Here is a 27,837-nt window from a genome sequence, read left to right on the forward strand (position 1 = left end):
CAAGTATTTTCTTTATGGTTTTACAAAATTTCTTGGTCATATGGAATGGATAACTTCATTCTTACTATATTCCTCACGCTGACCATCTGCTTTGCATGTTTTAGTTTTTAGTTTTTTCTTAAAGAAAAAAGACGCCTCAAAAACGACTTTTACAAGTTTTGTATGAGGTGGAGAAAGATAGTCGAGTAATAAATAAAATCACTTTCAAAAAAATCTTTCCCCATTTCTTAACCCTAAGCGCCCTATCCGTGCTATCTTAAGCTAAGGGAACTAATTTTTACTAACTCGCCAAAATAAGTTCCCACCAAAATTAAAATTTCAGTTTTCTTGGCTAAATAACCCCTGAAATTCAACAAAGTTGCTCAAAATAAGATGAAATAGAACAGATTTGCGCTGTCATTCGCTAAAATTAATTCCAACCACAGTTAAAAAATTAATTACAGTATTCCCCCAAAAAAGTTCCCACCAAAATAATCTATTTTTCGAAAATTTTCTACCCAAGACATTGCTGATCCAACCCCTCCTCCGCTTATCAATTTTTCGGAATCTGAAACTTCTTTTTTGTACGGATTATGCTGTTTTGGCCTTTTTTCCGATCCACCCCCGCTGACCCCCGTTTACTAGGTACCCTAAGAGTAATTCAAAACTACTTAATTTTACAGCTACAATGGCCATTTGAAGTAGTTTCATTGGATTTTATAAAAAAGTGAAAAAAAAGATGGCGGGGGGGGGGGCAATTTTCCGGGGGGCAATTTTCCTAGGGGGCAATTTTCTAGGGGGCAATTTTCTGGGGGGCAATTTTCCTAGGGGGCAGTTTTCCTAGGGGGCAATTTTCCGGGGGGCAATTTTCCGGGGGCAGTTTTCCGGGGGGCAATTTTCTCGGGGGCAATTTTCCTAGAACCTTGTTACATGTTGATACATCTCGATACACCTTGATACACCTTGTTACAGGTGAAACTCCGAAAGATCTTTATTCTCCTAACAGTTCTGGAACAAGTATGCTATATGATCACTTCAGCTAGAATGTTTAACACTTTGATTTTTCAGTCTATCTCTGTTTCCGAGCTTTATAAGAACGTCAACATTGCCAGTTTATTATTGGTAGATAGTTTTGGAGTTGCTCTCTTATTTTCTATCACATCAAGTATTTTTTGTCCAATATCTTTTGATCCGGGCCCAAGAGAACACTCTCAACTAATTTTGAACATATTTTACGGGTAGTTTACTTGAAGAACGTTATGCTTTTTAGCTAAAGTTAAAATTATCAGAACTAAATGTCTAACTTTGAAGTTATTAGCTTAGAAGAGCTATTGTTTGATATTTTACAGTTACCAAACTCTCTCCATAGTTTCTCGCACAATCAACACACCATCTCGAAAATCGAACCATAGCAATGGCAAAAGTGCGAAACACCGTAACATTATTTTGTTTTGAATTCTTTCATGCACCAACACGGGTAATTAGGTCATGAAGTTCCTTAATGACTGTGAGGATTTAGTTTGATACTAATTCTGTTCTGCTTTCCGAAAGATAATCAAAATGATTTCCAAGTTTCTGCCAAGACAATTCTTTTGTGAAAATTTAACATAGATCCAAATGTTTCGATTTTCCTGGAGTATCTCTGGAATACGATCACTGCAAAAAGAGTCAATATTCAAATCATTGTGTGGGAAGGTTGCCTTTAAAAAATAATGTTATATATCTTTAATGATTATCTTTATAGCGTCTCAGTCAAACCTACGCTCAAAATATGGAGATGGTGGAAAGAGCTTTAGGGCAATGCCAAAAAAACGTAAGTACACAGCTTTGGAAATCATTCTTTTTCCAATAAATTTAGAATCTTGAAAAACAGATATAATGGCAAAGCAAAAAATAGCGAGAGTCACGATGTTCTAAAACCTTTCTTTATGTGTGTACGGGTTTGTCAAAAGCAAACCAATATTCAGGGTCAGTTTGGCCCGTAGAACAATAAATTAGTTCAGCCACGCCTTATACAAGATATGTGATCAATTCGGTCCATAAGATCACAGGAATGCGCTTTTTTTAATTTGTGATCATTTAATTTTGTTAGAGTAAAAAGTAAATACTGGATCCTCTTATTTGAAGTGCTGAAGTGTTTAAAAATATATGTGATACACCGTTTAACAGTCTCGCCATCTCCACCGTAGAGGCGGTAGGTAAAAATGCCCACTTTAGTACTGTGGAAGGTTAGAGAAATGTAAACATTGCCATTTTTTTCTTTCCTTTAAAGAGAATGTTTTAGATGTTTGAACATGATATTTATGACAATTTTAGGTATCTCTCATGAAAATTTCACAAAAATTCATGTAGAGGAAAAGAAGTTATGATTAAACTGGATTAAAAGGAATTCTTTACCTACCATTTCTCTGCTGGGTTTTCTTATGAGAACTGGATGTTTGCCTACCATTTTTTGCGGGGGAGAGTGTAGGGAGAGTGAAGTTTCCCGTGGTTGCCAAAATCAAAACAATGGAAAATTGTTCATATGCGTGCGCAGTCTACACTGTTAAACTGTGTATTCTTTGTTTGTTTTTCAGACTGTATTGATACATTAGGCATTTACTTATCACAGTTCTTTCTTTTACCCTCCTTCACAATTCCAATACTCTTATTATGATAGAGATACAAACTATCCGGAAAAACCAAGACCGGATCCTGCAATTCCTGGAGGATCAGAAGTGCACGAGTGATGAAACAGGTTTTGGTACTGAGGTTCCATAACCATTGAATACAATTGAAGAATTTATGAAAGAGGAGGAGGAACTGGAGGGATCCACCGGAAAGAGAAAAGCAAAGGTATATAATCGCTATCTCGATGTTGTCTATGCTGTAGCTAAATTGGCAGTAGGGTGAATTTCATACACTAGTCTTAAAGGAAAAACGAGTAAAGTTTAATCTGACTATATTTAAAGTGGGAGAATAACGACCTCGAAAATTGATAAATTGCCACAGAGCAGGACGACCTGCATTTTGAATCGGAAAATTAAAAATAAAGATAATTGAAAAAAATAAAAACTCATATACTTTTTCTCTTAGCGGATGATCATTCAGCAAGCTGGTGGAAAATGTACGCGGGACGCCGTCCGGAAATCGTTAGACGTAATGATGACGCGAAAGCTGTAAAGCAAATTTTCAAAGGACGGCCTGCAGAAGAAGAAAAATTTTTCAGGCACACAGCATCAAAAGTGTATGGAAGGTAAGACATTATTAGTTAAAACTTATTATATTAATTTATTATTCTACGGGCTCGACCGGACTTGTTTTTTCCAAAATCGAAAAACTGACGATATAGAATCATTATGGAATGGAGTTTGTAACCTTCTCGTAGATTTTTTTTTCAGCTGAAAAAGTGTAAATATATCCTAGAACTTGATTAAATAGGATATTGGTGAACAAATAAATGAAAGAACATGTTGTTCGGGTGTTGTACTTTTTTAAATATTTTATTTTGTTTTACAGCTGTATTAATTCGAAAATACCAAAAAGATGAAATCAATAGTGTTTTGGTGGATGTTATCAAACGTGCGGTCGACAAAGAATCAGAGCCATCAGACCAAGCTGCTTGTGGAATTGACAATCCTGCAAATGACAGCGATTCTAATTAAACAGTGAAAAATTAGTCCCCAGCTAAGCTCTAAAGTCGAAAAAATACTTTCCGTAACTTTAATCTTATCTAATAGACCTTTTCATAAATCTCCAAAGTTTACTCAGAATTGTGTTTGCTGTAGCGATGAGTTATGGAAACTTTAGTGTACACATTTTTTTTTTATAAGCAACCAAATTGCTAGTGCTCCAGCCCTGAAATTAGACAAGTTCACTATCTCCTAAAGTATAAGGTTTTTAGATATCCAATAAGCATAAATATGGTGTAATATCAGGGGTGGTTGTCAAAGCAAATTTTTCAGAATGAGCTAGAATGCTAAGCAACCCCAGCCATGACCCGAAAAATTGAAGAAAGTTATAAAAAATGTGTATTATCTTCAGAAATTAAAAAAGCTGCTGTAGTAATCCTTTCCTTTCCTTACTTTATTTTGTTGAGTTTTGATACTTCAGTTCATACCTTTCAAGTACTCTGTTATCCTCGATAGTGGGAATAGAGATTTAACCCCAAATAAATACCTATTTTATGTAAATGAAGTGAACAACTATCCCTTTTCAAATATCAGGTTAACATATTCTATTTTATCTATTTATTTTATTTTTATTTAATCGTTAATTATTTTTCTCTGAAATATTACGAAATATTTTTACAAATTTGCCTTTTCGAACGAATTATCTTGTTATTATTGTAATATAATTGTAATAAATGTGTATCATATATAGAATTGTACTTCTATTTATTTTTCTCGAAAATATTACGAAATACTTTGAAATTTGACTTTTAGATTTGCGAACGAATTATCTTCGATATAGGTATGGCCATAAAAAACTGATTGTGTTATATTGGTAATCAGGAATTTGATAATATAATGTATTTTATTAATGTCTTGATAAAAAAAACAATCCGTTCATAAAAACTAAAAATGGAGAAAGTTTTGCCATCCAAATGGCGACTATAAAATGTCCTTAAAACGTCTGCGGCTCACTCATGTGTGGGTCTAAAAAACGTCTAAAAGACGTCTGTAAAACGTCCTTTTGACGTCCAAGTGTTGGAGTGACTCAGTTAGGCGTCCATATGACGTCTGTAAAACGTCCTTCAGACGTCTAAATTAAAAGCAACGTCCACATACCGTCCATTTCACGTCCAATTAGGACGTCTTTTTCGGACCAAATTCGGACGGACGGAAGTGACTTCATTTTGCACGTCCACAGAACGTCCAATGACGTCCCCGCTAGACGTCCTCCCGTCTCAAATGGACTTTCCAAGGACGTCTTGTGCCCACTGGGTATATGATGTTGTTTCCATGTGTTCTTCTAGGAAAGCCAATGGGCGCGGTGAGCGCTTTTACGGCAGGGAACTACCACTGCCAACCTCTCGTTGTTGTTTGTTGTTTTTGTTTGATGGTGTTTCAGCAACTGGTGTTTTCTTGTCAAATGATCGGCTTTTATACGATTTGTTTTATGACGCCAAATATTAAATCTGACGTGATGTTTCCATGGTGATTTATCGTCAGCTCACACGTTGTACTTTGAACTTTGGGCTGCGATTTTCCAATGGTTTCAGGGCCAGCACATGTCGCTCTAGATAACCAAATAATCAGGATCCCATGATTTTTTATCATCACTACTTCACGCTCTGGTGGTGATTCTGTCCACAGTGAAGTTTGCTCTATACGCTCTTTTTCTTGCGTTTCTCTGATGACAGGATCTTTGTGAACTCGGATTGCCAGACATCACGGTAATAACAAAATAAATCGAACACAGGGGTGTTGTGATGTTGAAGACAATAGATGACATGCTGGACGACTTATACAAAGATGAAGAGCAAAGAATGAAAGATACCATTCAACAACTAATCAAGGATGGATAGAGTTAGGAGAGGCTTGTTAAATTGTTTACATTACAAAAAACTCATTAATATCAAGAGTTATGTCTAACCAGTCTTAAAACGTAAGATGAATCCAGGTGGTACTTGGGCAAAAAGGGGTACAGGGATGCCCCGCTGGTCAGGGTACCTTTTTCACCTTCAAGAGTCACAGGTAGGGTTCCAAAAACACTAACATAGAAAAATCTGTCCCTCGTATGGTACCTTTTTTGGAAAATTTGGGAAAAAAGTAGGAAATATTGAGAACATTTTTGAATTTCAGTCCCATTCAGGGTCAATTTTTTTCAAAAAATGAGTCCCACGTAGGATCAATTTTTCTAACATCAGTGGAGCACCCCCGTCGGTCGACAAGGGTAGTACCCCTCCCCCAGGGGAAATTGGAATCGAATTGGAATAATTCTCTTTTAAACTCCAGTGTTTGCCTCTTAACGATATTCATCTATTTATATCAAAGGTATCTCATTCGGTACAATTAAAATATTTGGTGTAATAAAGCTTGCAGGTATCCCACTTGATTGTCATGTCAATATTTTTGTCGAAAAGTGTCACTTTGTCAAGAAAATGACAGGTAACGTCTTTCTCGTGGAAGAAACACGTTCTTTGAAAACCTTTTAAGTTTTATAATGCCCCGGGGGGGGGGGGTACTTAGGCAAAATGGGTGCCGGGTATGTGCGAGCCATAAGGGTACCTTTTCTTTTTCTCATTCTCAAGTCTCTGAAAGGGTCCCAAAATCACAAAAATCAAAAATTTCTCTCTCAAAGGGTCACGATTTCCAAGAATTTTGACCAAAATTTGGTGAAAATCAAACCAAAATTTGGAAAAAATGGACCAAAATTTAGGAAAAAGTCTCTCAAAGGGTCTCAAAATCACCAAAATTTTGTCTCTCAAAGGGTCGATTTTCGATTTTCGGCCCAGACATACCCGTCACCTCGCAAACCTAGTACCCCCCCCGGGTATAATGCTCTGTTCATTCTTTGTCACGGCGTGACGTCACAACATTGCGTAGTGCTCCGCTGTAAGGGTCTACCATTTTGAACTGGGTGAAAACAATCTTAAATTCTTATGGCTTTTCAGTTGGAAAACAAGCCAAGATGGGAGAAAATGCAGCTGAAAAGGTTACCCAAAACCCCATTTCATCAGAAAATTATATGGAGAAGCTTCAAAAGAACCAAGGATTAGATATAAACAAAAACTAGAACTTATTGGTAAGTTAAAAAGCTAAAAACTTGAATAATAGCAACCCTGTTTTATGTTGTTTGTTTATATTTATATTGTCACATAGTGAGCAACCCAACCTATATGCTTTTATGACTTTAAGTTTTGTTGTAAAATGGGAGCTTGTAATTACTTATACTTTACTTTAGGTCTGGAACGCTGTCCCTTTGAATTGCAAATGCAGGAACAAAAATGGACTTCTGATCCAACTCAATGGCCAGAGCATACATATCCCCACCTTTATCATTATTTGATCAAATCTCCAAGTATGTAATTTTTCTAGCGATGAATTATTTTACGTTCTATTGTGTTTGTCTCCTGTCAATCTCTGGACACCAGCCTGCACCTGAGCAGCTAGACTTGCCCGAACTGCAATCCACGCACCACACATCAGCTGTCTGTCCCTGTACATACATTGTCACTGTCCATCCCTGACAGTTATATAATGCTTTGTTTTTTACACAGGAATTTACTCTCAAGAGGCTATGGAGAAGTATAAATCACTAGAATCATTTAAATTCTACATTGCCGGCTGGGTACAGGAAATAAAACACATGTAAGTCAATGATGTCATTCTTGCGATTGCTGATGTACGTCCTTCCTACAAGCAGCAGTTCGAATCGGCTTTACGAGGGTTACCCCAACTGACCTACCGCAGCTATGGAATCAGAATTTTACTAAGAATATTGACGGTGCTTTAGTTGCAAACATCATGATTTACTCTGACAAAGCAAAAGCAAAGCTCAAAACATCAGAACAACAAACACCCCCACTCAAAGCTGTGAAACTTGACTATTTTGAAGATTTCTTAAAGGATGTCAAAGAGTACTCACCAGAAACTGTGGCATTGAGTCTTTTTGGGGAACACCAAGAGAGATTTGTGGTACAAAATCCACAACAAGAAACTCGTCCAAACTTACCGCAGTCGCTTAGACACTTGTTCAAAACGCTTTTCAGATCGCTTTCGATTTCATCGAGGTCGGGCGTGCTCTTGATTTGCTAATGTAAACTTACATCTGGAAGAGTCAAATTCTATCTTGATCTTACATTTTGATTACATCTTTACATCTTCACAATAATGGCTAGATGAGGTACAGGAGGCAGGAAAAAACAATCCTCCTCGACAGGATCTGAGGAAGTCTTTGAACAACAATCGTCCATCACACTGGAAATTTTATCTAACGAGACTACTAAGCTGAAAGAACAGCTTACAGCACATCTCACAACAAAGATATCCAAAGCTACAGATGATATTATAAAACAACTGAAAAATGAAAATCGAACGCTCAAATCAGAACTTCAGAACACCCAAAAAAGGGTTATAAAATTGGAAACTGAATTGAATAATATAAATTAATATAACAGACGTAACAATATCGAAGTTTGTGGTATTCCTAAGGAGGATGAAGAAGACTTAGAATCAAAAGTTATAGGTATTGCAGACACCCTTGGAATCGGAATTAACAAGTACGACATCGAAGCCTGCCATCGTTTGAAAAAGAATAAAAAAGAAAAGACACCAAGGACAATCGTGAGATTTGTAAACCGTAAGTTGTGTGACCTTCTACATCAGAGAAAGAAAAATTTGAGTAATATTGAAACGAAAGGGAAGCTTTCACAACTGGGTATTGACGATAAAATTTTCATAAATTGCAACTTAGCTCCCTATTCTAAATTCTTGTGGAGTCAGTGTAAAAAACTTTAAGATGGAAATCTCATCGACAGATTCTGGGTCTACAATGGTACAATTTTTATTTCTACCAAAGAAAATGGAGTAGATGTCAACACAAAGATCGAACACTTAGAGGAATTAAAGTCAATATTATAATATAGTAGACTCTACGATGGAGCGCATCAGTATATTAGCATATTATTTTACCTAGGGATTTATTATTACTAGAAGATATATAGAGAGAAAACGTATACATTATATTGGCGACGAAAATATGGCTGTGAAAAATTTAAATCTACCTTCATTTCCTCCATTTTGTTGTACTGGAGAGGATACGAGTATTTTATTCAGCAGTTGGAAGAGATACATAAAGAGGTTTAATTTACTGTGCAACTCGCTTGTTGTTACCGATGATAAACAAAAACTTTCCATGCTTCTTACGTTATGTGGAGACGAGGCTTATGAAATCTACGAAAATATCGTCCCACAGGATGAAGACAAAACTTTCGCTGAGGTTGTCCAAGCATTTGAAAACCACTTCAAACCTCAGGTTAATCTAAGCTACGAAACATTCGTCTTTCGAAAGATGAGTCAGAGAGAGGACGAAACAAACACAACAGTACTACGTACGTACACGAGCAAGCCCTGAAATGGGTTACCGACAAAGAAAAGAAATAAAACAACAGATAGAACTTTCAACAAACAGTTCAAAGCTTAGAAAGTACAGCTTTCAAAATCCACAGAAACTTTAAATGAACTTTTAACAATCGCAAAAACATTCGAAACTATGAAAATTCACACCGAGGAAATCGAAAAAACAAGCTGAGGATATCAACAAAATCTCAAAGAGGAAACTGCCTCGAACTCGTCTAACTCCGCGAGCAAGCAAGCGAAAAAAAGTCATGCATCGTTGTGGAGGGGAATTCCCACATTCCACCAAATGCGCCGCACTCGGAAAGACTGTAGTGCTTGCGGAAAACCGGATCATTTTGCAAGAGTTTGTCGATCGCGTCAGAGAATGGGCCGAAATCAGCGAGACGGAACCTACACGAAACCATATAAACGTAGCGACGAAACAGCGATTCACATATCGAGCCAATCAGTGTGTCGAGAAAACCAAGGGAGAACAAAGTAGAGGAAAATTCGGAACTTTCGAACATATATTACAACTTCAAATGCTAAAACGGAGGGGAAAATTCAACAGAAGACTCAAAACAAAAGTACTGATCGAAACACCCTATCGAAATTTTAATCGACCCGGTGCATCTATCAACGTCTTAATGAAAGCACATTCGAAAATAAACAATAGAATGAACAATACGCTGAAACTTAAAGACACAAAAACTAAACTAAAATACGGAATGATTCGCCAGATCTTAAAAATAATAGGTGAAATAAACCTTTTAATCGAAAGTAAAAGAAATTTGTAAACACAAATTCTACGATAAAGCTGATCACAAAAACCTTTTATCAGGCACAACTGCTTACGCTTCAATTGATTACAGTAAACAACATCGAAAAAGCTACTACGCCGGAGAACACACAAAAGCCAATTCCAGAACATTTGAAAGAGAAACTCTATCGTTACAAAGACACAGTATTCAATGGCCAAATCGGCAAACTGAAAGACTATAAAGTAAAGCTAAATCGACAAAAAGTACCGCCCACGCACAAAGAAAGCGTCTTCCATTCGCCATCCGCAACAAGTTAAAGAGGAGCTTGAAAAACTAGAGAATGCCGGAATAATCGAAACCATCACCGACGAAGCTACTCCCTGGATAAGCCAGATGGTCATCGCCTTAAAACCAAATGGAAACATCAGACTGTGCGTCGACATGGGAGGACCAAACCAAGCCATACAGAGAACCCGATATCCTATACCGACACTGGAGGACCTAACATTCAAACTGAAAGACTCCACCGTATTTTCGAAGCTCGACCTAACAAGTGCATTCCATCAGCTAGAGCTAGACAAGGACTCAAGATACATTACCACGTTCCAAACCGAAGACGGGATAAAACGCTTCAAAAGGCTCAATTTTGGTGTAAACTCGGCACAAGAGGAACTACAACACGCCCTACGAGAAACAATAAAGGACATTAAAGGGACAATGAACTTAATTGATGACATTATCGTTTTCGGGACAACCCAGGAAGAGCACGATACCGCATTACAGAATCTATTACAACGTTGCGAAGATAAGGGGCTTACGCTCAACCTATCGAAATGCCTTTTCAGCCAAAAAACTTTAACGTTCTTTGGTTTCGTATTCTCTGACCAAGGAATGCATCCAGACCCGGCTAAGCTTGACGAGATCAAAAACATGCCAATACCAGAGGATGTCAAAGCACTCCAGAGCTTTTTGGGACTTATGAACTACTTTAAACGCTTCATACCACAGTACAGTACGTTAACTCACCCGCTCCGACAACTATTACGTAAACATGCGTCGTGGACCTGGACTGATGAGTGCCAGGAAGCTTTCGAAACACTCAGAGACAGTCTTTCATCTGAATCGTGCGTCGGGTACTACGATCCGAAAAAAGAAACATCCGTCTACACAGATGCCAGCCCATTTGGAATTTCTGCTGTCATAATACAAAACACACCGGGAAGAGAAGATCATAAGCTGATATCGTATTCGTCACGTGCCCTGAACCCTGCAGAACAGCGCTACTCCCAAATCGAAAGAGAATGCCTCGGAATCGTATACGCATGTGAACATAATAAACTGTATTTGTACGGTACACAATATAAAATGTACTGTGACCACAAACCGATCGTTACTTTATCAAACAACCCCAACTCAATAGTACCGCTACGTATTGAGAAAATGACTTTGAGTCTACAAGGATTACAACATTCGACTTACAGCATCGCAGGAAAGACAACATTGCAGAATCCGAGCAACACCTATCGGAAGTCCCATCGAAAACAACAACGAAATCGAACAGTACGTCAACTACGTGGCAGAAAACGCATGCCCAAACGCATCTCGCTCGAAGACGTTCGCGAGAAGAAAAAAAGGACCCCGCTTACGATGTCGCTAACCTCGTAGAAACAACTCCTGGTACAAACTAGAACAGTAACAACATCCGAAATCAAGGAACACTTGCATAAAGTACTGCCTTACAAAAACATCAAGAATCAACTCACCGTCAACACTGAATCTGATTTGCTACTAAATTTGAACAGAATCGTCATACCGGAAACTCTAGAAAACGTGGTCATGCAGCTAGCCCACATCGGTCATTTAGGCATCACGAAAACCAAAGCACTCTTACGAACCAAAGTCTACTTCCCAAACATTGACGAAAAAATCGAAACGACTTATCAAATACTGTGACAGCCTGCCAGTCCAAGCCAAACCAACCCAGCCGGCAAAGTTATCGGTAACGCCTACGCCAACAGAAGTTTGGGAAAACCAATCTGGATACCTCGGGCCGCTACCAAACGGAATTACTTCTCGTTTATCGATCAATTGTCAAAGTTCCAGTTGTCGAACCAATACGCTCACTTCAGCAGACCACTAATTGACTTCTTAAACGAACTATTTCGACATTTGGAATTCCCAAACCGTCATTTCCGACAACGGCCCACCATTCAAGTTTATAAGATTAGGGCAATCTTTAAAAGACTCCGAATCAAGATCAACGTATCACACCTTTATGGCCACAAGCCAACGCCCAAGCAGAAAACTTCATGAAGCCGCTCATGAAGGCCGTCCGATCAGCCTATTTTGAAAGAGCCAACTGGAGAAAGCAACTTCAAAACTTCTTATTCACCTACCGAAATACACCTCACTGTACTACAAAGCTCTCACCAGCACAATTCATGTTCCAAAGAGAAACCAGTTTTACCATACCTTCAATGAAAAAACGACTCGAAGAGAGCAATAACCAAGGCACGAGATACGCAAGAACAAGCCAAAAGCAACCGCAAGACATACTTCGATAAACCGAACAAACGCCAAGGATCACAACATCAAAGTTGGAGATACGTCATTCTAAACAACGAAAGCAAAATAAACTTTTCACAGCTTACGAACCCAGACAGTACAAAGTTACAGCAATAACCACAAATGATAAACGGCTACAGATCGTCCGGCAATACACCCGGACAAAAACCGTTTCCCATTTCCGACCAACACCGCCACTACATTTCAAACAAGAAGAGCAGGATCCAGAGGAGATCACTGAAGAACAAACACCAGACAAAACACCAGCACAACCAGCACGGAGATATCCGATCCGAGATAGAAAGCCCGTCAAGCGATACGACGGACAATACCCATGAACTGTAACATGGTCGACTGTAAATATTGAAAACTTTCTGAACTTGACATTTAATACCCAAGTCATTATTAAAAGACAGGGAAGATATAATATAGTAGACTCTACGATGGAGCGCATCAGTATATTAGCATATTATTTTACCTAGGGATTTATTATTACTAGAAGATATATAGAGAGAAAACGTATACATTATAAATATTTCCAGGTTTTGATTTTAAAACAACTGTAACTTCTTAATTTGCTCGCTACGGCGGCACTCCCTTTTTTTTGTCTTTCCTAGCGTGCTGTGATTACCCATTTTAGTCTGAACAGCAACTCGGGTTGTTTTGTTTTGAATTATTTCGGTTCCGTTAGTTTTTTCTTTTCTCTCTCTCTCCATCGAATTTCAAGATTGCAGAATAAATGCGGGTTCGCACAATGCATTCTGAATTCAATTTTGACCTAGTGTTTATGTTAATTTTTCTTCGCGTTTTTGACTCCTGTGAAGACCAGTAAGTTTTTACATCATGCCTACAAAATTCCCTTGCTCAGTGTGCTCTAAATCAGTTAATGAAGGTAACTCTATTCTTTGTGATTCCTGTGATCCCTGGACTCACCTAAAATGCTCTGGTTTATCTCTTGCTGAATTTCATTCTCTATCAAACAGTACTAAAAACTAGTACTGTCCCAAATGCCTTCTTGGCGCACTCCCTTTCAAACCCAAACTTCAATCTCCCCCCTCTGGTACCTTGAACCCTAAACTCATTAATATTGCTCGTAATCTCAGCTTAATTTCCGATCACTGTCAAAATAATTGCCTTGACATTGACAATCTGACAGCGGCCAACTGTAAGTACTACAAAACCTCTGACTTTCAAAAACTTATTCGTGAAAACAGTCCCTTTTCTTTTTCTTCTATGCACCTTAATATTGCCTCTCTTGCTCTGCACCTGGACGACTTAACTACTCTTCTCTTTCAACTCAACCATAACTTTGACGTGATGGCTATTACTGAGACTCGTTTTTTGAAAGACAAAACACCTTCTTTTAATTTTAATCTTGAAAACTTCCAAGAACCAATTTATACTCCAACTGAGGCTTCAGTTGGTAGCACTATGTTATACATATCAAATAATCTATCTTACGAACCTCGTAAAGACCTTGACTCTATACTTTATAGTCCAACTCTTCTTGAATCTACTTTTGCTGAAATCTCTTTTCTAAATTCTACTAATACTATTGTTGGATCAATTTACAAACACCCACTTCTTTCTCTCGATGACTTTAACAAACTCATAGAACCTATTTTAAATAAAATCAGCAAAGAAACAAACAAATGCTTCTTCTTGGTGACTTCAATATTAACCTCCTGAACGCATCATCTGACCATAACATTTTATCTTACCTGAATAACCTTGGCTCGCACTTTCTTATACCTAATATTTTTCTTCCCACTCGTATTACTGACCATTCTATGACACTTATTGACAATATCTTTTCTTCAATTTCCGAGAAACGTAGCTTCTCTGGAAATTTGCGCTTTACTCTATCTCTGATCACCTTCCCCAATTCTACCTTGTCTGTGGTTCTTCTAATATCGAAAAGCCTGGTTAAACTTTCAGGAAAGACTGGAAAAATTTTGACCAAGAAAATTTTATTCTAGATTTTCTCGATATTGATTGGGCAAACAAATTATATCACATGACAGATGATCAAGCTTTCAAAAAACTTTATGATCTAGTTCAAAAACTAATCGATCAACATGTTCCAACTGTTACCGTGACAAAGCGCTAACAAAAAAACAGAGCAAAACCATGGATTACCCCTGGAATAATTAAATCAATCTCGCAACGCCAATTTTACTCCAGAAAATACATCAAAACGAAAGACCCAATTATGAAATCTTTTTATTATCAACGCTACAAAACTTACAAAAACCTTAAAGTTATTCTTACACGTAAGAGTAAAAATAATCATTACTCTCATTATTTCTCTGTCCATGCTACTAATATTCTTAAAGTTTGGGAAGGCATAAGAGAGATCATTGGTTCAAACTCTAAATCTTCTCCCTCCTCTGTTCGTGTTGATGGTCTTCTGACGTCTGATCCTAAAGTTGTTGCCAATGGCTTCAATGACTTCTTTACTTCCATTGCAGATACTGTTCGCTCCCACATTGGTCCAACCAACCGTCATTTTTTCCATTATCTTAAGAGCCGCATCAGAAATTCTATATTTCTTAACCGTGTCAACCCAGCTGAAGTCTTGTCAATTATTAATTCCCTTTCCCTAAATAAATCATCTGGTCCTAATAGTATCCCCTAAAACTCCTCCGCCTTCTAAAATTTGATCTTTCTGGACCACTGTCCTTTCTTTTTAACCTTTCTTTGAATCTGGTTCTTTCCCCACAATGCTTAAACTTTGCAAAGTAATTACCGGTTTCAAAAACAAAGGCTCCCCTCTTGAAATCTCCAATTACCGCCCAATTTCTTTACTTTCCAACATTGAAAAAATTCTTGAAAAACTTATATATTTTCGTACTATTACTTTTCTGGATTCTCATCGTGTATTTTTTGAGCGCCAATTTGGTTTTCGTAGATCGCACTCAACCATTCACACTTTGCTTAACATTGTTGAACGTATTTGGAATTCTCTTCATGATGGTAACTTTGCATGTGGTGTGTTTGTTGATTTGCAAAAGGCTTTTGATACCGTTGATCACTCTATTCTAATTTCAAAATTAAATCACTATGGTATCAGAGGCAAGCCTAATGAATGGTTTAGATCGTATCTATCTAATAGATCTCAGTTTGTTTCCATCTCCTCTACTGAGTCCACTATTAAAATAATTCCTCATGGGGTTCCGCAAGGCTCTGTTTTGGGATCCTTTTTATTTCTAATTTACATTAACGATCTCCACAATGCCATTTTTTCAAGTGAAACTTTCCATTTTGCTGATGATACTCACCTCTTGCATTTTAATCCTGATCTTCTTTCTTCATGCAACAGAGTCAATCGTGACCTCAAATCCCTCCAAACCTGGTTGAAAGCCAACAAAAGTTCCCTTAATGCTGGGAAAACAGAATTTTTAATTTTTAGACACCATCGTAAAACTCTTGTTTTCAATCCTTTCCTTAAAATCGGAGGTAAAAAAATCTTTCATAGCTCTCATATCAAATATCTAGGTATATTGATTGACTCTCACCTCAACTGGAAAGCACCCACCACCTTTCTGTCATCAAAACATGCACGAGCCAATGGTATTATATCGAAGCTCAGGAACTATGTTTCAACAAAAACCATTGTTAATATCTACTATGCTCTTTTCCATTCTCATTTACAATATGGTTGCCAACTATGGGGTCTCACTGATAATACTACATCAAAACCTATCTTTATTCTTCAAAAGAAAGCCTTACGTCTCATGACCTTTAATAACTCTCAATGCCCTTCTTCTCCACTTTTCTCAGATCTTAAAATTCTCAAAATCTTCGACCTTGTCAGATGCCTTAATATTTCTTTTGTTCACAAATTCTTGAACAACAGATTACCTTTCGATCTCCTGCAATTTTTTAACTTCATTCAGCTTGATGCTGATGGTGAAACTTCTTTTTGTTCCTTCCTTTAACACTATAACTTTTGGTAACAAATCATTTACTAAGACCTGCATAACACAATGGAATTGTTTACAGCGATCGTACCCTGATATAACCTTGAGCTCATCTGATTATGATTTCATTAAATCTCGTGCCTTCACTCACTGTATTGGGGAATATTGAGCACACCCCCTCCCCAACCAAGAAAGCAAAAATTTATTCTATTTTTTATTGCTTCAATTTTTTCGGCACTTAGGTGGCCGCATCTTTTTTTGATTAGCTCAGCTATAAGGTGGTCTCCTTCCTTTTTATTTTGTTGATTCCGCCTCTTGTATCATTTTCAGATGTGTTAAAAAGGTAAATAAATACTTACTTACTTACAATTCAAACAACGTATATTTAGCTCTTGATGATTATAACCTTTTAGTTGAAAAAACAATGGCAGACCTAAAGGCAGTGCCATTAGAATTTTATGTGTATGTTGAGGAAGCTACACGTAACCAATCATTAAGCTTTGCATGGTACCAGCAAAGAGCTGGTAGAATAACTGGATCAACTTTTCAGAAAGTTTGTAAATCAACGCCTGATAATTTCAACAAAAACGTCATAAAAGGAATTTGTTCAGATAAGAGAAAACGTATCAATAGAAGGCCTCTGGTTTGGGGACGAGATAACGAATCCGAAGCATTAGCCTTATATTGTGAAACTCAAGGCAATCCAAACTATATTGTTGGTGATTGCCAACCAATCATGGACTGTTATACCCATAGTGACTTCGATATGAAATCATTTGGTTTGTCAATCTATTTTCCTTTACCATGGTTTGCGGCTTCCCGAGTCAGGGGATTGTTTTATTGTTCCTGTTATTCATATGGGGCAGTGGAAGTCAAATGCCCGTACACAACAGGTAACAATGAAAATCTTTCATTGAAGCAAGAAATTCTCAATGACAATTTCTATGTGAAATTTTGTGAAGCTACTGGAACTTATTACTTAGAACAAGATCATCAATATTACTACCAGATGCAACTCGAAATGTTGGCAACCGATACAAATTATTGTGATTTTTTGTTTGGACCCCTAAAGAGTATCTTACTATACGTATTGATAAAAACTTAGAATTCCTTGGAGAAAGTGACATGTTTTGGCAGCGCATCATTCTACACGAACTTTTGACTCGACAACTAGAGTTAGAAGTTATCCCAGATGATACACCTGAGGATGGTGAGAAATGTAGCCTTTGTTCAAATGACGAAGATTACATGATGAATTGCAAAATCTGTTTCAATTTTTTCCACCCCAAATGTGTTGGGAGAAAAACACTTGCAAAACCGTGTAGAAAAAGCAAGAATTGATTTTCTATTCTGCTCAAATTCGAGGCACTTTTTTTATTGATTCATCGACCATTTGATAGGAAGAGAAACTTTAGTAGCTTAGTATTTGGTAGTGGTTTATCCTTATCGAATACTATACTTGCATTTAACTTCGTCAGGGCTGAGCATACAACAACCAATTTGTCACAGTTGGCAATTATCGAAGAGCTGTTTTCATCTTTAATACTTTTTATTAGTCTTAAGAGAATTATTCCTTTCAAAATAGTGTATCTATTACGTAATAGCCCGATCCCGGGGGAGGGGTACTAGGGTTGGCGAATGAGGGGCATGTGCGGACGGGACCTCCGAAAACCGACCCTTAGAGAGAAAGAATTTTGCTGAAAAAGTGACCCTTAGAGAGACTTTTTAATTTTTTTTTCCGATTTTTGAAAAAAAGTCATACCCTTAGAAAGACTTTATTACAATTTTTTCTCTGGAAATCAAAACAATTTCCTAAAAATCCTGAATTTTCCGACCCTTAGAGAGACTAATTTAAAACTTTCTGATTTTTCCGACCCTAAGAGAGACTTTGAAAGGTGAAAAAACCGACCCTTACCGTCCGCACATACCCATCATCCATTTTTGCCTAAATACCCCCCCCCCCCCCCGGAGCCCGATTACCCTTTCAATGTGAATCCTCACCGATTCTTGTGGGAAACTTCTACTTCTTTAGCTGAAAGTTGAATTTTTCCCTTAGAGCTTCCGGCAGCAAATTCCTCAATAAAGGTACACGATCTGCCAATATTTGGTCACCAGGCATGTGAAACTTAGAATAGAAGCCAGATTCCTTCACAACTTGTACATCAGAAGCTCTACCACCATAGTACTGAGATACAAAATTTTTCGCACCAAGGGGTGTACACGAAATAAAAACTTTGATGGTTGTATGTTTCTTGTACTGTGAGTAGAATTGGGCTCTTGCTATAAGGGAGCTAGGGGCTTCAACAAATACCTCAAAGCAATCAATTATAGACGTCAACCTTGGGAATTTACACTTGAAATGTTCCGGTATGGTTCGAAAAATCTTGTCTCTATCTTGCATTTTAATGAGGCGTTTCAAATTAATGTACATAATATCAATCCAACTCCAGAAATAGTCTATGGTCGTTGTCAGGGAAACACCAAAGATCAGAGCCAGTAGTTCAAAAACAAGATTGTGCTTCAATTTAATTATGGTAAGCAAAATTTGGTCCTCCATTGAATGTTTTGGTGGTTTCTGGGAAGGGCTGCGAGCCTTCTTCAAATACTCAATTACAGATTTTAAGACCTTTGGTTTCAATCCTGTTAACAGTAAGCATTTTGCCTCATCATTATTAATAGCCTGATATCTCAATCCAGAAGATGCCATTGAATGTTTCAATTCTTCATTCTCTTTTTTCAATTGATCCCTTTGCAAACGCAAATTGTCCATCTCCTCATAAATTCGTTTTAGCTCTTCAGAATGTAAATCATTTTTATGGCTGGAATGATCACATTTAGCTTCATTTTCATCAGGCATTATGATGTCATCACTTATTCCTTCATTTTCCTCGTTGATATTTGGAACAGCTTGACTTTGATTTGGCATTTGGATCGGAGATGTTGGTTGGAAATCAGGGCTTTGAAGTCGTGACCTTCGTGACATTTCTAGATCCAAAAATTAAAGAGTTAAAGCATAAAAGTGGCTCAGTCAGGAACACTATGACAAGTTCTTCTTGTCATTACTGAAACAAAAAGTGGTAAAGTGAGCTTTCTGTGATAGATGAAAAGGATGAAAGGATAATTATTTTCACCTTTACCTTGTCTCGACACACACTTCCCTCTTAAAAAATCAAAAATATTTATGATTTATCACTAAATAATACGTATGCTACAGCTATAGTAGCTACATAAAAATATCTACACCATGGAGAGCAGGCATACAATCACAACAAGTCACAAACAATGTGAAATGAGATATATACAGGGAAATGACTCATATAAACACTCCCACACATCCTAATTTTGTACCCCAATGATTTCGTTTGGAGTCTTTTGGACCAGAGCATCACTTACCTTTGATAAAATGGTCAGAACAAACATAAGTCCAGACAGAATTAGGCGATCATAATTTTCCAGGAATCACTCTACCATCAGGTGTTGTTGCAACACGATTGATTGCTCTCAACCATCTTCCTCTCTTCGAAGGATCAGTTGGTATCTGATAGTAGCTCTTATCTGGATTTTTCAAATTATTGTTATAACAATAAGTAACACAACAGTTTTTTGGCATCTTGAGATAGTCAGTTCCACACAATTTCAGGTCAAAACTGCTTGGACAGGCTTGAACGATATACAATGTTTTCACCCGAGTCAGAATGGTAGACTTTTACAGCGAGAGCAATTTTCGAAGTCACGTGACTATCCGTGACGAAGAATACGAAAATAAAAATAAAAATAAAGGTTTGAAAAATGGCTCGTCAGCAAAAACTATAAACATAAAAAAAACATGGTGGCGTTAGCTGCGTAATAGTGAGAATTTGACGGTTCAATCCCCTTCCAGCTCAACAATTAGTTCAATTAGTTTCTTTTCCAGTTTAAGTAATTATCATGTATATTTTAGGATGAGGTTGATTTTCTACATCTCGAAAGGTTATGATCACTCATACACTAATTCTTTGTGTTTTCTGATTTTTCCAGTGCAGCAAGCAAGTTCTATATCATAAAATTGTTTATTTTTCAAAAATCAATTAGTATAAAAAGCTCTATCTTGTCAGATACCTTTGTTCCATTGTCATTAACATTATATATTGATAAGGTTTGAAAGTAAAACTTCCCATCTGTTGGTGCCGAAGAAACTTATCTCAGGACAGGAAATTGATACTCAATCGCTCCGATAAACGGTATATTGAAACGATAGTCTAGAACAAAAAAATACAAAACTACTTTAGAAAAATGTACAAAACTATAGAAAATCTCTAATCCCAGGTACTGTAGAACAGAAAAAAGGCACTCAAAGAAACAAATGAACTAAACTGAAATCTAACATATTAATGCTAAACAAATAAAATATACTTACTAAATTAACAATGTTTTGGGGCTAGAAGCCGTCAGCAGTCACATTCAAGTGTCAAAAATACCAAAAACGTTTGTGAACTATATCACTTCATCATTCATCATCTCTCTTACAGTATTCAGATGTGAATGAATGATTTCTACTGACAACTTCTAGTTTTTATATTAATTACTAGATAATTACCGTATGTACAAATTAATTACTTTAATAAAGGAAAATGCGTAAAATAAACGGAACGTAATTCTCAAGACAAAATGAATGACACAAAAACAAAGGAAACCAAGAGCAACAGAAAACGAGACAAAAGAGACACGAAACAAAAAGACCAAAAGATGACGTAAACCAAGCACGAGAGCAGCCAGGTTTCGCTGCCGTGCCTCGGCAGTTACATCTGGCTCCCCTCAAGATGGTTTACACATCTTGACAAAAATGCACTCAAAAAAATTTTTTTTTTTTTTTTAATAAATACTAAAATAAAGTTAGGCTCCTCGTATGGGAATTCCATAACCATTGACCATTCATTTAACTTTCAAACCAAATTTCAGTATCAAGTTTATTCAGTACATTCACTTGATTTCAAAATTTTGACATCATTTTCAACAAGAAGAACAAGTTTATTTGTGGGTCTATCATATGTATTTGACCCTTGTTTGATTTGAACAGATCTAACGTGACCATCTTGACTCTTGTGTAATTTTTGAACAAGAGCGAGTTTCCAACAGTTTCTGTTGGTGTCCTCTTTCATAAGAACTACATCACCAATTGTTAGATCTCGTCTGGCATTGCACCATTTTGATCGAGCTTGTAAATTTGTTAGATACTCTTTACGCCACCTGGACCAAAATTCGTTTGCGATGTGTTGTACGCGTCTCCATCGTCGTCTGCAGAACACGTCTTCTTTGACAAAGTGACCAGGAGGAGGCATTACCACGCTGGATTTCATCGTCAAGATGTTGGATGGTGATATCGGCGTTAGACTAGTTGGATCGTTGATACATTCAACTGTCAGCGGGCGTGAATTGATTGTAGCTTCGACTTCTACCAACAGTGTACGGAATGATTCGTCATTGAGTGATTCACCATGTGTCATCATCAGTGAAGATAGAATTGCTCGTGTTGTTCTGATCATCCTCTCCCACACACCCCCGTGATTGCTTGCTGTAGGTGTGTTGTGCTTCCAAGAGATGAAGTCAGCACCTAAACTCAAAAGAAAATTAGTAATGGCTTGTTCATCCATCTCTTGAAGAGCCTTGGCAAGCTCATTCCTTGCACCAACGAAATTGGTGCCGTTGTCGCATCGTAGTAAACGGATGTTGCCTCTTCTGCCGATGAATCGTCTCAAGCATTGGATGAACGAGTCTGTATCCATCGTGGATACACACTCAAGATGAACTGCACGACTGCTCATACACGTGAAGATGATACCGTATCGTTTGAGAAGACTTCGTCGTTCTTTGATCATAAACGGACCGAATAAGTCCGTTCCAACGTAGGTGAAAGGTGCTGTTTCAGTCGTTCGATCCTCTGGAAGATCGGCCATTTTCTGAGTTGACGGAGCTCCACGGAGACGACGACACGAGACACACTTCGAAATTATGTGTCGCACTAACGAGTTGCCGTTGATAACCCAAAAACCTTGATCTCTCAATCGACTTAATGTTGCATTTCTTCCTCCGTGTTGCATCTGTTGATGGGCTGCTCGAACGATCATCTTGGTGACGTTTGATTCCTTTGGTAGGATGATTGGGTGTTTGAGTTCCTCTGGTACGTTCGAGTGAGATATCCTTCCCCCGACACGAATCAAGCTGTTTGAGTCGAGAAAGGGTGAAAGTCGCCATAGTGATCCATGTCGTTTGATGGGTTTCTTTGTCGTTAGGTTGTTGATGTCATTGGCGAAAGCTCTCCTTTGAATCGATTGGAAAATGACCGTTTCTGCACTTTGAATGATCAAAACGTCGAGTTTTCGGCGATACCTAACCAACCATTGAAGCATTCGAGCGATGACTCTTTTCATCTTGATCCAACTACTGATTCGGATTTCCAAGATGGCGATTGCGTCGTAAGTTACCTTGATTGTGTTGACTTTGACGTGTTTTACTTCTCGATCGTCTTCACCGATTGACAACTTCTTGGGTTGAGTTGGCCATTTCGATTCGTCACGATAAAGGAATACTGGTCCCTTTAGCCAACGTTGATTCTTGTTAGTGGTCGATAGGTTGAGACCACGCGATGTATCATCAGCTGGATTTTCTTTCGATGGTACGTACTTCCATTGATCGATTGTGGTGTGTTCACGAATGAATTGAACACGGTTGGTTACGTATAGATGGAATCGTTTGACTTCGTTCAGTAGATAACTCAAAACGACTTGAGAATCTGTCCAATAGTGGTTCTTGTCGATTTCCAAATCAAGCTCGTTGTTGAGTGACAAGGATACCTTGACTGATATAACTCCGGCTGTCAATTCGAGACGTGGGATAGTTGGTCGCTTTCTTGGTGCTACTCTTGATTTTGAAATGACGAGCTTGCAGATGATTTCGTCTTGGCTGCTTTTAAAACGAAGGTAGGATACTTGACCGTAAGCGTCTGCAGATGCATCAGAAAAGTGATGAAGCGAAGTTGATACAACGTCTTTGAATTCCTTGGGACGAAAGCATCGGTCGATTTGAAGTTGTTCAAGCATTACGAGTTCCTTCCTCCATTTGATCCATCTTGATGATTGATCGGAGCTTAACGGTTCATCCCATCCACATCGTTCGGAACAGATGAGTTGGAGAAGCTTTTTGCCTTCGAGAAGATATGGCGATGCAAGTCCTAATGGATCGTAAACAGAGCTGATGGACGATAACAATCCTCTTCGTGTCAGTGGTTTCTCTTTGGTTGAAAGCTGGTAGGTAAAGATATCGTTCTCTGGACACCATTTCATTCCTAACGCACGATCGGATGGAAGTTGTGTACGAGACATATCGAGGTCTTTCAGGGATTTGGCTTTTTCTTGGTCTGGAATGGTTGCAAGGAATTCTCGTTCGTTTGACATGAATTTGGTTAGTCTGAAGCCTCCCGAATGACACATTTTCGTTATGTCAGAAGTTGTTTGGATGGCGGTTGATACATTTGAATACGACTTAAGAAGATCGTCGACATAGAAGTTTCGATATAACGACTTGGATGCTTCGTCACCGTACGTTTCTTTGTTGGCGTCAGCTGTCTGTCGTAACGCGTAGTTGGCACAGCTAGGTGACGATGTGGCGCCAAATAGATGAACACACATTTGGTAGTCGACGGGCTCCTTCGATAGATCGCCATCTGGCCACCAAATGAATCTAAGGTTGTCGTGAAATTCTTCTGGTACTCGTACTTGGTAGAACATTGATTCGATGTCTGCCATGACTGCCACTGGATATTGTCGAAATCTTAACAGCACTCCGATGAGTTGATTGGTGAGGTCTGGTCCTTGGATCAGTTCTTGGTTGAGACAGTATCCTTGATATTTCGCTGTGCAATCGAATACGACGCGGATTTTGTCTGGTTTGCGCGGGTGGTATACGCCATGGTGAGGGATGTACCACGTCTTGTTTGGTGTTGGTGAATTTGAAGCAAGTTTGACGTAGCCTTTTTCGATGTTTGTTTGCATAAAGGCCTTGTAATCGTTGAACATTCGATCGTTCTTTAGAAGTCGCTGTTTTAACCATGCTGCTCGTTGAAGACATTGCGATCGATTGTTGGGTATTATCTTGTGTGGATCTCTCAGTGGAAGTGGTAAGTAGTAGTGTCCATCCTTGTATTTGATGTCCTTCATGATTTCGAGAAAGCGTTTGTCGTCTTGAGACAGGGATATAAGCTGGCTGGATTCGTGGAAGTCTAAGGTGGATGCCTTGATGATCATTTCCTTTAACGACAAATCTTTAAATGACTCTCTGACTTGAAAGTATTGATCGGTTCGATCTTGAACTTGAATTCGATGACAAGACGTGCTTGATGAATTTGACTTGACTTGACCAGTGATGCACCAACCAAGTCGTGATCTGAAAGCAAATGGACCATTGTCTCGACTATGAACGATTTCCATTGGTTCAAGAGCTTTGGGACAGTTTGACCCAATGAGTAAGCCAACTTTTCCTCTGATTTTAGGTAAGTGACTGGCGATTTGGTTGAGGTAAGGCCATGGTTGTAGCTGAGCGGGTGTAGGAATATCAGCCTCGTCTGAAGGTAGTGTTGATCGGCTGTACACTTTCGGAAGCTTGATTGACAAGGGTATAGGTTGATCAGTGGCACAAACGCAGAGACCATTGATTATAGAGCTTCTCTCGGTTGTGGTTCCAGATACAGTGTTGATTTCAAGGTTAGTATCGGTGGATGGCGCATCTAGGTTGGAAAGGACGTCGTCGGTTACGAAGGTAGCTTGTGAGCCGTTGTCAAGTAAAGCAAGTGTTTCGACGTAGATGTTTGGATTGCTGGTATGATGGACCTTCACTGCAACGATGCAAAGGGTAGCTAATTCGTTGACACCTGTCGAACAAGTGGTCAGTGTCGTGGTCGTAGTTTCTGAAGTTGGTGATGGATTCGTAGTTGCTGGTGGGGTAGTTGCTGGTGGGGTAGTTGCTGGTGGATGAGTTGTTGTCCTTGGTTGGTAGCTTGGATCATGAAGAGTGGTTGGATGATTTCGTTTGCAGACCTGACATTTGCGTTTCTTTGGGCAGGTCTTGGCTCGATGAGAATCTGATGTTCGATTAAGACAGCAGAAGCACAATCTCCACTTGTAGATGAACTTTCTTCTAGACGGCAGGTCTAGTGCAAGGTACAGTTGACACTTCTCAAGATCGTGTGATGACTTCTTGCAGCATAAGCACAATTTCTCGTCAACACCGGTTCGAAATGACTTTGGAGGTCTCGGTTTGTTCGAATCTGATGGTGCTCTGTTCAACATCTCATTGATTGCTCCTCTCGAGAAGAAAGGATCACTCATGACTACCGTTTCTTCTGATACAAAGCTGATAAAATCTTCCAGCTCTGCCTCTTTATCTTGCCTTCTGGACTGATAGACTTTTCTGTTCCATCTCTCTTGTAGGAATGGTGGCATCTTGCTTTGAAGTAGTTGAATCAGTTCTAAGTTGCACTGACTGTTCTTGCCAATTGCTCGCATCGAAGCTTGATACTTGATCAAATAGTTTTCGAATCTGTCGAATGCTTGTGTGTCATTAGCCTTTAGCTTTGGCCATAACACTAACTGTTTTCTGTATTCACTTGCTATCGTATGTGGACTGCCATACTTCTTCTTCAATAACTCCTTTGCTTGTTGATAACAATCTTTGTCGTCTAGGTAAACACACGACTTGACCAACTCATGAGGTTCGCCTGTGGTGCAATCAATCAGCCTGGTTAACTTGCCTCGTTCGTCTGGAACGTTTTCGTCAACTGCTTGAGTAAAATTCGCTATGAAGTATGGAAAATCGACTGGATTTCCATTAAAAGAGTCAATTTTAACTGCAGGTGCTCTGGCTAGTTTTACCAACTTTGTCATTTCCTCTGTATGACTTGCCTCTACAACTTGGAATTTGACTGATGGTCCCGCTTCTTTGACTTTGTCTTTGAAAGGCTCGTCAACTGATTTGAATCTGTGATGATGACTTTTGCTTTGATCGCTGGATTGTAAATTAACTTGATCATTATCATTAATGTTTTTAGTTGCCTTGTTGACGCTACACTTTTCGTCTGGTTGTATGGATGATTGCAACCTTTCTATGTAGTTCATAGTGTACGATTCGTCGACTGGCAGCTTATTGGTAATTTCGTCGAACTCGCTAAGCTTGCCTTCTTCATCTTGGTTTTGTTGGTAAACTGACATTCTTGCCTCAGATTTCTTAATTTCCAATTGAAGTTTCATTTTGTTGTGAGCTTCTTCAATTTCTCTAAGTTCACGATCTTTTTCTTGCTTTTGTAATAAAAATTCTTCTTCAACTTTAAGTTCAGCAATTCTAGCCATTTCTTTCAACATTAGACTAGAAGCTTTGCTCGAATGGGAACTCTTAGATGACTTGGTTTTTGATGACTTGCTGGACCTTGATGATTTGGTTGATTTTCTGCCTGCTGAATTACATATAGATGGTGTTGGATTCGCAGGCTTGCTTTCATTTGTAGATGGTAATTTGTTTGTGGATTTCTCGCCTTCAGTGGATTGGATGACTATGTGATGCGCATCAACTCCTTTTACCCAATGTTCGAATTTGGCCTTATGCTTGCCAAGATCCTTTTCGACTCTTTCCAACTTGCTTTCGCTTACTTTGGAATCATCGAATTCGAGAAGATTTTCACTTTCTTCATGGATACTGAGGAGTTCACTGTATACTTTGTCGAGTTCACGACCTTGGTCCAATCCCTCAGACACATTTCCACCTTGAGATATTAACTCATCGATACTGTGCATGACTTTATACATTTTCCTGATGGTATTATCTCGCCTTCATTTGAGCTCGTTGCTCTTGAGTTCATTCTCTTTAAACTCCTTCATTCTTGTGGTATATTTTCGGACACGACTTTCTGACATTGTACTGGCCTTCCCCGTTATTGTTAATTTACTGTTGGTGCCGAAGAAACTTATCTCAGGACAGGAAATTGATACTCAATCGCTCCGATAAACGGTATATTGAAACGATAGTCTAGAACAAAAAAATACAAAACTACTTTAGAAAAATGTACAAAACTATAGAAAATCTCTAATCCCAGGTACTGTAGAACAGAAAAAAGGCACTCAAAGAAACAAATGAACTAAACTGAAATCTAACATATTAATGCTAAACAAATAAAATATACTTACTAAATTAACAATGTTTTGGGGCTAGAAGCCGTCAGCAGTCACATTCAAGTGTCAAAAATACCAAAAACGTTTGTGAACTATATCACTTCATCATTCATCATCTCTCTTACAGTATTCAGATGTGAATGAATGATTTCTACTGACAACTTCTAGTTTTTATATTAATTACTAGATAATTACCGTATGTACAAATTAATTACTTTAATAAAGGAAAATGCGTAAAATAAACGGAACGTAATTCTCAAGACAAAATGAATGACACAAAAACAAAGGAAACCAAGAGCAACAGAAAACGAGACAAAAGAGACACGAAACAAAAAGACCAAAAGATGACGTAAACCAAGCACGAGAGCAGCCA

The 27,837-nt window shown here is 38.3% G+C and overlaps 2 protein-coding genes across 2 annotated transcripts; both read right to left on the reverse strand.

Moving 5' to 3' along the window:
* Nucleotides 1-18,292: 18,292 nt before the first annotated feature.
* Nucleotides 18,293-19,255, reverse strand: LOC136803128 (uncharacterized). The gene has a single exon (XM_067059879.1). The coding sequence runs from the start codon at nt 19,253-19,255 to the stop codon at nt 18,293-18,295; it is 963 nt and encodes a 320-aa protein (XP_066915980.1).
* Nucleotides 19,256-21,218: 1,963 nt separating this feature from the next.
* LOC136803130 (uncharacterized) lies at nt 21,219-27,101 on the reverse strand. Its single transcript, XM_067059880.1, has one exon. The coding sequence runs from the start codon at nt 27,099-27,101 to the stop codon at nt 21,219-21,221; it is 5,883 nt and encodes a 1,960-aa protein (XP_066915981.1).
* Nucleotides 27,102-27,837: the final 736 nt, after the last annotated feature.

Source organism: Clytia hemisphaerica, unplaced genomic scaffold (genome assembly GCF_902728285.1).
Source record: "Clytia hemisphaerica strain Z4C2 unplaced genomic scaffold, Clytia hemisphaerica genome assembly, whole genome shotgun sequence".
Taxonomy (NCBI): Eukaryota; Metazoa; Cnidaria; class Hydrozoa; order Leptothecata; family Clytiidae; genus Clytia; species Clytia hemisphaerica.

Excerpts from the sequence above, each read along its gene's own strand:
- LOC136803128 (XM_067059879.1), bottom strand. The coding sequence starts at position 19,255 with ATGTCACGAAGGTCACGACTTCAAAGCCCTGATTTCCAACCAACATCT.
- LOC136803130 (XM_067059880.1), bottom strand. The coding sequence starts at position 27,101 with ATGTATAAAGTCATGCACAGTATCGATGAGTTAATATCTCAAGGTGGA.